The sequence below is a fragment of the Medicago truncatula genome, chromosome 1 (assembly GCF_003473485.1).
Source record: "Medicago truncatula cultivar Jemalong A17 chromosome 1, MtrunA17r5.0-ANR, whole genome shotgun sequence".
NCBI lineage: Eukaryota > Viridiplantae > Streptophyta > Magnoliopsida > Fabales > Fabaceae > Medicago > Medicago truncatula.
In genome coordinates, this window is record NC_053042.1 from 37,863,294 (window position 1) to 37,875,787 (window position 12,494).

At 30.7% G+C, this 12,494-nt stretch overlaps 1 protein-coding gene across 1 annotated transcript; it reads right to left on the reverse strand.

Annotated features, from left to right (window-relative positions):
• Positions 1 to 5,133: 5,133 nt before the first annotated feature.
• LOC25484465 (CBL-interacting serine/threonine-protein kinase 4) lies at positions 5,134 to 6,845 on the reverse strand. Its single transcript, XM_013613304.3, has one exon. It carries the CDS (start codon positions 6,774 to 6,776, stop codon positions 5,469 to 5,471), a length of 1,308 nt encoding a protein of 435 aa, XP_013468758.1. The 5' UTR covers positions 6,777 to 6,845; the 3' UTR covers positions 5,134 to 5,468.
• Between the last annotated feature and the right edge of the window lie 5,649 nt (positions 6,846 to 12,494).

Here is a 12,494-nt window from a genome sequence, read left to right on the forward strand (position 1 = left end):
CGAAAAGACAGGCAGTCACGTGCCCGTCTTTCCGCTCTTTTTATTGCACTAACGTTTGAAAATTATGAACGGTTTCCGCTCTTTTGATTTTTATTAAAACTAAAAATATTAATGTTTGTTGTTTCAAGTCATAACAAACCTAACTAACCATGATTATTTATTTATTTCAATGACACCAACAATATAACAAATAAAATATAATCTAAATTTTTTTTTTTAATGACTTCAACAACAATCTTCTTTATAGTAAAAAGTTTTTAAGGATATAATTAGGATAATGAAAAATTAAGTGTAAATATATTCATCTAGTTTGTTACATTTTTTAAATGATAAAGAAAAAAAAAAGACATATATATTCATATCGTGTTTATTACATTTATTTAATATTTAAATTTATTCTTATCTATTTGTTACACGTGTTATTTATATTGAAAATTGAGGGCATTTTTGGAAGGAGAAAAGTCAGCCTAAAAGAGTTGAAAGAAGTTATTTTCTTTATATATAGTATAGATGCCACACGTTCCAGATATAAACCTCCATCACACTAACCTAATTTCCGAGACATGTTACATACCTGAAACATGGTTGATGAAATACCTTAAACATCATCATATTCCTATATAAAAAATACAGGACAAAAACAGAAATACAAACATGTCTCAACTTGAACTTCTCTCAAATTCCGCAGCACTTTTCTACATTGCCATTGCTTTGCTTTTCATTGGGCTCTTGTTTTACATTTGGAAGAAGATGATGTTAATAACGACAAACATCTCCTGCAACTGCAACTACAACTGCAACTGCAACTAACTTGGAGATGTCTTTGGTCATACAAGTGACAGAAGTCGGAGGAAATTGAACTCTAGAAAACAAAAAAAATCACAATGTAAAGCATGATGTTTTTTACTACTTTTAATTACTCTTGTTCTCTCTAAATCTCCTACGTACACGTTTCTATCATCCAGGCCTAAATATCTAATTCTAGCAATGCGGTTGGTCTCAATTCATGTCTATTACTTTCTCCCCATTCCCTTTTTCCTATTTCTTAAACAAAAGTTGTCAGTGCAATTAATGTGTCTGTTTTATGTGTTAATATTATGAAATTGTCTTTTGTTTATGGGAGCTTCTACGGTGCAGTCAGGAAACTGACTTTTTTAAAAAAGTTAATTTTGATTTTAATGTTTGATTCATTTTTAAATTGTTGATTACTGATTAATGATCAATAGTAATTCATATAGTAATGCTTGCAACATCTTGAACTTACATATACTATTTTATCGTTGGCATCTTTAACATGCAAACAGATTTGATGATATTATGTGATAGTGTGTTACATTTTGTGGGGTGTTACACTTGAAACAAGGTTGGATAAAATTAGATTAAGTGTAATCTTGTTAATCTGATGAATTGATGATAGTATGATGACTGAACTTTTGATGCCACTTTACAAACAGTGGAGTGTTACTCACTACAGTGTTGATGTTATAGTGTTAACTTCATCATAAACGTCATTTTCATGACTTCACCATAGAATTTTCCTTTGTTTATATGTGTATTAAATTTAACTTTTCATATTTCAAGACAAGATAGTAGTATTAATTAAGGGTATGTTTAGGAAAAAATAATAAATGCATCTAGTAATTTAAAAAAAAGTTTACATTTAACGACAAAAATAAAATCAAATATGTGCTTAGATATAGAGACGGAGGGTGTATATGAAATTATGATGTAACTTGTGGAAAAGTTTGCTAGATTTTTTCAAACACCTTTTTTTAATTAACGACCTAAGGCTGAGAATGACACTGCAAGATGTCCTCTTACTTTGTCATTTTCCTATCACCGGTAAGAAAGTGTTAATTGATAGTTGTGCAAACAGCAACGATGCCTTCGTAAGGGTGTTCGCCCTAAAAAACTCGATTAAAAGCTTCTAGCTGAGATTGCTGTTGCACGTCACACTTTTCAAACTATGAAGCAACGAGAGATTGTAATTCTCATGATAATAATCTGATGCTTCATTATGTCATTGCAAGAAGGCAATCATATACGATCATCCTATGTTTGGTGGAGCTTCTAGGGAATCTTACTAAACATGTAAGATCTTCAAAAGGATATTACAAAGAAAATATGATAGTGAAGGAAACAATGTATTCATCCTTTTCATTATGAGAGGACATCACATGGTCACCCTATGAAGCGCAAAATCGGAAACTACCACCTCAGCTCCAGTAGGATGTCCATTGCATGAGCAGGGTCAGGCCAATATTTTGCAACTATCATGTGGTACATCATATAATTTTTTTTTGAAAAAAAATCTGGAAAAACTTCTCGAAATAAAATTTGTTAATTTATTTTCATATTTAAATTTAAATTTTAAAAAATTTGTATTCAGATTTTAAAAAATTATATAATTTATGAAAATTTTATTTTCATATTTAAAAAGTTTTAATTTTTTTTTAATTTTATACATTGGAAATTTATTTTCTGATTTTTAAATTTTTTTAATTCATTTTCAGATTTTTAAATTTTTAAAAACAATTTTCATAATTTTTAAATTATTTTTTAATTAATTGAAAAGCCGCGTCAGCGTCAAACTGCCACCTAGCTTTTTAAGTGCGTATAAGAACCTTTTTAAAAGACAAAATTTTTTACAAGAACTTTTAAAAAAAAAAAATTTTGCAAAGGAACAAAAGCCATATAAACGCTATTTGCAAGGACCATAGACTTTTCAGATTTTTTCATAGACTTTGAAATTGTTTGAATTCGAATAGAAAGTGAGTTTAGAAATTAAAAGGGTGTCCTTGTATAGTTGTATTCTAATAAAAAAAGAAAATAAAAGAGTTGTCCTTGACTCCTTGTGTGAATTAAGTCTTAATTATCGTTTATGGGTATAAGAAAAAACAAAAACGAAACCTTAGGCTTAGCATCAAGTATTTCCTAGAGTTTGACCTGAAAATGAAAGAGTGACGAAAATATAATCTTGATTGGTTCCATGTGTTAGTATTTTATTAGTGTTCCTTAATACAAACACATTATCATACATCTTACTTTTTATCTCTTAAAATATCTTAGTCTATCTCTTTGAAGTAGGGACACTCTAAACTCATCCCTTTCAAAGAAGCTTATAAAAGTTGATTAATTTTTCTATTATTGTCGGCACCGTAGTAACCACTGTTATTCCATATAAGTGTAATCTTAAGCATTGAGAAACTATACACCGATAGAAAATTATGTCATCTAGATAAATATTTAGAGTCATCTGTAGCAGATATTTATCCAAGTGAAAGATTGAAAATATGCTAAAAACAATTTAGTACCCAAAAATATCTACTAAAAAGTAAAAAGGCACTCAAGATTGCTTAAATCTTGCATGTGACTATATTATTTTATTTATTCACTTTCACCATACTATTGCATATCAAAGATATTGGTATTTGATTCACGTTTCCTATTTTTTTATATGAATATCGTTTTCTTTTAAAATATTTTAATTAATTCTAACTTTCTAGCTATGAAGTTTGCATCACTAATAAATCTAATATTGAAAAGATGCACTGAAGGTTGCATTTGAAAAATATGATAGATGTGAAGAACTTTAAGCTAATTACTCCAAAATGGGGTTACACTTAAAAAGAAGTGCTTAATTAGTGAGAAAGTAACGTTCATATTCATGAGTAAAGTAGATGAGTTATGCTTATGCAAGATATGTTTAGAGCATATAAAAAAAATATTCGGATTTCTTTTAACGGGGGTTGCTTGATGCATGGGTTCCATCACATGGACTACTGGCTTGTGAATATACAATCATGAAAATTAATTAGTAGCAGTACTTTATTTATAAAAAAAAAATTAGTAGTAGTACTTATATAACTTATCCCATAATTTAAGAAATCATTATCATTATCATATATATGTATGCTTGATTTAAAGCCGTTGAAAGTTGGAAGACATGCTCTGGTAGGACCATGTCACTCCCTATAATAACGCTTCTTGAATGATTTAATTTTTTTTTTCTTTCCTTTTTCTTTTTCAAATGAATTCAAGAATGGGAATGTCTCTATGATTATTGTTTGGGAGCCGTAAGAGGGGGTTCGTCACTATTATTGGCTTATGTTTTTTCAGTCACGTAATAAACAGAAAAGATAAACACAGAATAATTACCTCCTTACAAACGACAAAGTTGAGATTAGAGATTGATTCATGAACCACATAATCAAAGGTTCAACCAATTAGCTTTCGTTTCCGCAAGACTACACAAGTATTTTTTTATTCTTTTTGAGAGATATACCCAAGTATTTTGTTCACAAAGATTATGATGAGAGTTATCATTCAAGACTTCGATCCAAATCTCTAGTGTATTGTTACATTATAATAATCTCTACCATTTTTGCTTTGTTTTTTTTTTTTTTTATTGGCTTCTGTTTGGATTTATGAACTAAGAAAAGGTTTTTAATTTTTTGTTGTATAGAAAGAAAATCAATTCATTCAGTATAAAATCTAATTATATTTTTTTTCATTTTTCCACTAAAATATATTAAAATAGTCCAAAACTTTAAAGAGAAAAAAAAATATGAAACATGTTACAAGTTTTTATATCGTAATATCCATTAACATTTTTTCGTATTTGTATGTATTTTTCGAGATTTTTTTAAGCATGTTTGTATGTATAAATTATATCAAATGTATAGATTTTCAATATTGTAAGTGAACTATGCGACATTCAGATACAAAATTAGTTGTGTTGTTAGTTGCATAATTCAAAGAGGATTACCATATAACAAGAATGTGCTGGTTTACTAGTCTAGTGTATTGTTGTTAAAGTGTATACACTTTAAATTAGCACAAGTTTGTTGGTAGTTACTAGCTAGCTAGAACAGCCTAGAACTGGAGTTAGATTGGATATTATTTAGTTAGTGAGAGATTAACCTGATTATAGGATTTATTTGTGAGTCAAGCAACCAGAGTTAGTTAGAATAACCCACTCAATTACTTTACAACTCCTCCATTCAATACAGTTCACATAGTTTTCATTCATATTCTCTTGTTCTTCTTCTGAGTTGATATAAGCAGGAAAAAAGTCAAACAAAATACAGTATTATATAATAAAGTTGGATCTAATAACATGATCATCACTAATCGCAACTAACGGGAGAAGATACACATTAGCACCATACTCATATACATAATAGTAATATTTTTTCTTTAAAAGAAGAAAGAGATGAAACCAACATAAAATTAACACGCATGTAATTTAACAATAATCCTAGAAGTTAATTAAGAAGAAGTATGTCTCACTAAACATCTATTAAGCATCATCATCATCATCGTATACTAAAGTTAATTTCTTGGTCATCTTAGGTTCAAAATGTGTCATGTTTATAGCGACTAATTCTTCAAAGCATACTACGTACATGCACTCATCTAAACTATATGTATGTGTATACATGTAGGATTAGGGTTAATTAGGATATTCATGAAGACTCTTCATTGTGCCATGAAATCACAAGATCTTGCAAACCAACTTTCCAATCCTCCCAATGATTATCCTCAAACTCGAAACCACCCTCAACCACCTTAACAGCCACCAAAACAAGTTGACAAGGCACAATCTCAAAAACTTCAACTACCAAACCCACCTTCCCTTTCACCAATCCAATTGCACTATTCTTCCCAACCTCAACCTTAAACCCCAAAACTCCTCCCACTTCCTTCACCTTTTCCCCCACCACTTCAATGTTTGCACTAGAAGTAAACCTCTTCTCCCTCCATGTATTATTATTATTACCACCTTGAGAAGACGACGTCGTTTCAAATAAACCACTCAAATCCAAACCCGAAGACATAGATATTATATGAAACGCATTCAAACCTAAATTTTTCCCTTCCTTCCCATAATCACACCCGAATATACTCTTTTCCGGTTCAGCTTCGGGTTTTAACGATTTCTTAAACCATTCATTGCCAAATAAACCCTCCAAACTCATTCGCGTTTCCGGGTTCGGGTCAAGTAACCTATATATCACAATACGCGCACGTTTCGAAACCCAATCCGGAAACCGATAATCTCGCCGGGAAATCTTCTTACACATCGCCGGAATATTCAAATCGTCAAACGGAAGATAACCGGCGAGAAGTACGTAGAGTATGAGTCCACACGACCACGCGTCGGCTTTTGATCCGTCGTAACCGCCACTACGCCGGAGAATCTCCGGCGCAGTGTACGCCGGCGTACCACAAGCAGTGTGGAGTAGTCCGTCTTTGAGATGTTCAGGAAGAGCAGAGAGACCGAAATCGGAAACCTTGAGATTCCCATCGGCGTCGAGGAGGAGATTTTGCGGTTTAAGATCACGGTGAGCGACGCCGTTACGGTGGCAGAAACGTAACGCAGAGACAAGCTGTTGAAAGTAGAAACGAGCGGTGGATTCGGAGAATCTTCCACGGCGGGAGAGAGCGGAGAAAAGCTCACCACCGGCGGCGAATTCAACGATAAGATGGATTTTGGTTTTTGTAGCCATGACTTCATGGATTTTGAGGATGTTAGGGTGGTGTTGGAGACGGCGCATGGCGTCGATTTCACGGATAATGCGAGGCTCCATGGCGGCGTCAACGGTTTTTGACTTGTCGATGATTTTGACGGCGACGGTGGTGGCGTTGTCGAGGAGGGAATGAGCTTTGTAGACTTTGGCGAAGCTGCCGCGGCCAAGGAGGCGGGTTAGTTGGTATTTTCCGAGAATGGTGGGAGGGCGGGGGGTTGGAGGATGTTGTAATGGCGGTTCCATGGCTTGCTTGGCGGTGGTGATGAGTAGAGAGAAGCTAAGTAGGAACTTTCATGGGGTAGAGAATATGTTTGTGTGGAAATCGGTTTATATAGAGAAGGTTTTGGTTGGTTGATGGGAGAAATATCATGTGAAATGGTGGGGTCCAATTGATTTTTATAATGTATAATAGATTAATGATATTTTTGATAACCTGTAAGAAGAGATGTGATCAAAGGAATGATGTCAATTGAGAATAAATTAGAGATGTTAAAATGGGTTAAGAGGAGGTATAAGATTTTACTCTTGTTAGGGGAGATGATTATGCCTTGAAAGAGACAAGAAATCAGATATGTAAATTTTAGAAAAAGAAAAAAAGAGTTTTTAATTTTTTATGACAACTATATTATCTATTCTCTTCCAAAAAAAATTAAATGATGATGAATAAGAATTTGCCTTTTTTTAGAAGAAATAAAAATGATAGATGTTTTGGATTTGGCTCAAAGCTCATTTTTCCATTATCTCGAGATCAGTTTTGTTGGGGATCAAATTCAACAGATCTAATCTTCCAGTTTTTAAATCCTCTCCAACTTGCAACGCTTAAATGTCACGAAACGCCTTCCAACAACCAATACATTTAGACAAAATGTTGTTCGTAATGGTCTCTTCATCACTCTCTAATGGCTTCTCTTCGACACTTATAAATACAATATATTTTTCATAACAATGCAACATATACACTTCATTTCAGTTAATACTTCTCACTCTTTAATCTATTTCTGACTTGTAAGTCACCGTGTTTGCAAGTGCCACCCCTTCTACGTGGAGAAGAGGAGTAGGAATTTATTCCCAAAAACAATAAGACATTCAATTCAACAAAATTTTGCTCTAGTTGAACCATCCATCTTAATCACCTCAAATCAAGCACTTTAAAATTGATATTCCGACTGAGTTTTACTCTTTTATTTGTTTTGTTTCACCTTACTTGTATTCTAAACTTAAAAATTGAGCTAAGAAATTTTATAGTAAATATATTATCCTTTGAATTTTAAATATAATGCTAACTTTCTAATATCTTTATCTTTTATTTTATAATTTGACAGAAGTGCTTTGAATTTTGAAGTTGTTCCAATACACAAAAATAGTTTGATATTGCTTGAAAATCAAGATTAACCATAGTTTATATAAGACACCCACCACATCAAGATACTTACAAAGCACAAAACCGTGAGACTCACATAGTGGCTCAAAACGGACATACCTTCAAAACGTAGTGTTGTAGACTTGATGTCGGAACATAAGTAATTGGACTTGAAAGTGTACATACTATCACTCTTTCACAAATTGAGTGTTAACTCGTAAACTCGTCCGAGTTTACGTTTTAAGGTGGCAAAAATGTGTTAACTCGGAGGTAAATTCGATTTTTGGTGAAATCGGAAAGTTTGACGAGGTTGACCGAGTTAACACGTGTTAAATTCGGTAAACTCGTGTAAACTCGGAGTAAACTCGTCCGAGTTTACCTTTGATTTTTTTAATTTATTTTTTTGGTTTTTTTTTTTTGTCTCATTTTCTTTCAAAATCCAATTCTTTTTTCAATCCCAAGGTGCTAAAATGTTGCCTTTACGGTTAACATAACTCGTTTTTTCCAGCTTGTTATGTACAGAAGCTACGCTAATGCGTGACAATGACATACATTGAATTTTAGCGAATGCATTCAGAAGTTTGTTATTATTGATTGATTTGAAATCATTCAATTAAATGAGAAAATGGAACAAGTGAAGTGAAAGTTACGACTGAAGATGAAACAGAGTTTAAATGTACTGTTAAATTTTGTTTTTTATTGTTAGAGTTTATTATTTAAATGTGGTTAATTGCTTTATATATAATAAATTTTATATAATTTTAATTTTAGGTAAACTCGTACGAGTTTACGATTCAAGTTTACATAGCTAAAATAAGTTGAGGTAAACTCTCGAGTTGTAAAACCTTGCATACTAGATGGAGAGATATTTGATTTGAAGTTGAAGACACACTGTAGGAAATTTACAATTCCGTAACTCTTCATTATGCTTCATCATGTTTATATGATCAATTACGCTTCATGCAAGTTGGCTTCAAAAATCTTACTGTTGGCTAATTAATATATCACATTACATATGATAATGACTACACAATAACGGACAATACATACCTTAAACAAAAATATCATCTAACAAGCTTCTCTTTCAAGAAAAAAGTTTATTAAGACTGAGGTATTATGATCGTTCATTGAGTCGTCCACTACACAAAAACTTTATTTTCTATTTACTTTTTGATATCCTAGGAGAGTACGTGTGACACAACTTGGGGACAGTTTGGAATCAAAAATAAAATCAAAAGCATAAAGTTTTTTTTTGAGGGAAAATCCAAAGCATAAAGTTAACCAGCAATTATTGAATAATACTAATGTATTAGTAATAGCAACATACACTATCTCACACTTTTCAACACACTTTTTTATTAATTAAAATTTACATGGATTCCAAAAAATTTATACAAAATTCATATGATTTGATGAGACTAATGTGAATTTTAATCAATAAAAATAGTGTTGAAAATTGAGTTAGAGAATATGATGCTACTGCTAGCACTCATCAACACATGAGTCGGTCTCTTAATTTTTGTACAAATTGGAGAAGCAGTCATTTCCACAGCTAACTTTCCTGGTGGAATTTTCAATAAGTAAAGATTAAATGATATTTTTAATAGGTTGGTTGTCTCTACTATGGTCTTAGCTGCTTTACAAAGAATGTGTTTTGCTTATATTTTGTTAATTTGCTTTGACCATGTGTGATTTAATTTGCAGTAGAAAATTTTGATTATAATCAACTGTCTACAGCACTTGAGCAACTTTCGAAATTCGAGAACTCAGCAAATAATAGGGTTGTTGAGTCAGGGGCTGGAGAGCGTTTGATTCTTCAAGATGGTTGCGCTATACCGTACTGGAGTCGAACAAATAACTATAGTTTCACACGTTGTATTGTAGCATAGCGAAATTTGGTTGTTTAGGAGTGTTCCTTAAAAGGATCCGTTTTTGTTTTCAATTGATTTGGATGACATGTGATTGATTTTATTTGGAAGGAAAAAAGTTATCGTATTTTTCAACATAAGGAGTCTTCAGTTCAGCAATTGTTAGATAAAATGAAAGTTTAAGTTTTTCTGGTGGTTGAATAAATACTCTACATACTTCCGAAGTAATTATTGGTACTACTTACATTGAATGGAATTTCGTTTTCAACTATAGGGGTTACATATTAATTGATATTGCATATTTGTTGAAATTTCATAAGAGTATATCATAGGAGTTACATATTCTCTCATTTGTCTGATTTATTCATGCTTATTTTATGTAACATGATTTATTTTGTAAAACATGAATTTGAGTGTTATTTGAACATTTGATTCGCAGTGTGCAAAGAAACTCCAAATCCATGGATAAATGCTTAGTTGGATTTTTTGAATTTTGTTAATTTATTGTTGTGTTTTTCTTTTATATTTTAAATAAATAGTTTGTGATTATGTTGGGCAGAAATTGTAAAATGTACGATGACACATATAAACCAAGAGATTGAAGATGTGATGATTCTCCATGATGATCATGAAACTGGTTCACACTTGAATATTGAGGTGATTTTATGATGAAAGTGATTGTGGCTTTAATAAGAATTCGAATGACTCCAAATCCATGATGTTTATTTTTTATTACTTCTTAATGCATAATATTACCCATTATGTTTAAGTATTTACTTCTATATTACTTTTTCTATAAAAAAAAAATAAAAAATAGGAATGAAGAGTTTTTTTAATACTAAATTTTGTGTTTGCAAATTATTATTTTTTGACTTGGACATTGTGATTGAAACTCCAACCTCAAAAAATTAGGTTGGTTACAAAATTATACATAGATATTAATATACGTTATGCTAATTATTAGTCAATAATTTAATGTTTATGATTAGATAACCAAGATCTTCAATCTAATGAAAGAAACGCAAGAAAGAGATTTTTTAAAATAAATTTTAATAACTTAATTAAATTACTATTGAAAATAATAATTTGAAACTTACTTCATATTAGAAATTTAATTATCTAGGCGTAACACCGTTTTCCAATGTCAAGGAAAATAGGATGTTAGAAAAATAACTTATAAGTCTCATTGAATAATTTATCAGAGAAGAATGAACCTCCATGGTTGAGAGAGAAAAAGTTCTAAATGGAGAAAATTTGTAACTGATTTTCATTAGTTTGTGAAGGTTCATTACATTGAGTTATATATTAGTGCCAGCTCATCACTATCCTAACTAATTAGATGGAGATGAAATTATAATTAGAAATGAAATGTAGATGCAAATGCTTCTAATTAGTTAATTTGCTCTTTATTTTCTTCATATGTTGATAATTTAATCTTTTCTTCATATGTTGATAATTAAAAATAACATTAATATTGCATTGATGTTGAACGATGTAGAATAAATAACTACTTTGCAGGTGTGGTAACTAAAACTAAAGACGTTGGTATATTCTACATCGTTCAATCCATTGACTTAAAAATGACATTAATGTTGCATTGATATTGTAAAGCGACATATAATTTAGGACAAAAAAATTTCCCTAAAGCGACATACAATTTGGGACGGAGGGAGTATATAATTATAAAAAGGCTTAAATGTTCTTTTGGTCCCATAACTATTTAATTGGTATCGTTTTGGTCCCTTAACTAAAAAAAGATTGTTTGAGGATTTTAAGTTTTTTTTTTAGTCTCGTTTTGGTCCCTTCTGTTAGGTTTCCGTCAGTTCTAATAAAAAAACGTTAAGTGTGGACACGTGTCACCTTGTATTGGCTCTGAGATTTTATTTTATTTTTTACAAAAAAAATATATATATTTTTATAAAAAAAAATAATTTTTTTTAATATATATATTATATTTTTTTTTGTAAAAAATTCTCAGAATCAATGACAATATCTTTTCATTCGGTATACCAATGTATAGTATAATCATAACTTACACCTATACAAAATTACAAATAATTACTTATATTTAAGTTTGACTACATTACCCTCGACATCTTAGTTGTTGGTTTTATCCCCTTTAATTATATGATATGATGATTATTATACTATATTATGGTAAGACTTAAAAGTTTAAATTAGAAGGGATTGCCAATGTTTCTAACCAAGCAATCAAAAAACATGTTGAATATTAATTTGTTATATATTTTGTCTTACAGTTTTTTTTAATCAGGAAAAGAAGACCGTAGTAATTCAAAATTCAAGAAGATAATTCTTAAATTTATTTCATAAACTATAAAATTATAATAAGTAATTCTTAAACTATATAAAATTCGTTTGTGCCTAAAAAAATTAAATCAGTTTCTGTTTTTGTCAACAAATAAAACCTGAAATCCATCAATTTAGCTCTTAAAGTATATGAAATCAATCAATTTAATTGGATCACTTATTATATTTACATATTAAAGATTAAATTTGAAAATAATGTGATAGTTTAGAGATTAAATTGTTGCCCCCACTACTAAAAGTATCTGGCTCCGCCACTGCGTGTCACTTTGTTATTGGCTTTGAGATTTTTTTTTTTTAAAAATATATATATTTAAAAAAAAATTGGTAAAAAAAAAACTCAGAGCCAATGACAAGGTGACACGTGTCCAGAAGTTAACTTTTTTTTAAAAACCTAACGGAAACCTA

Excerpts from the sequence above, each read along its gene's own strand:
- LOC25484465 (XM_013613304.3), bottom strand. The coding sequence starts at position 6,776 with ATGGAACCGCCATTACAACATCCTCCAACCCCCCGCCCTCCCACCATT.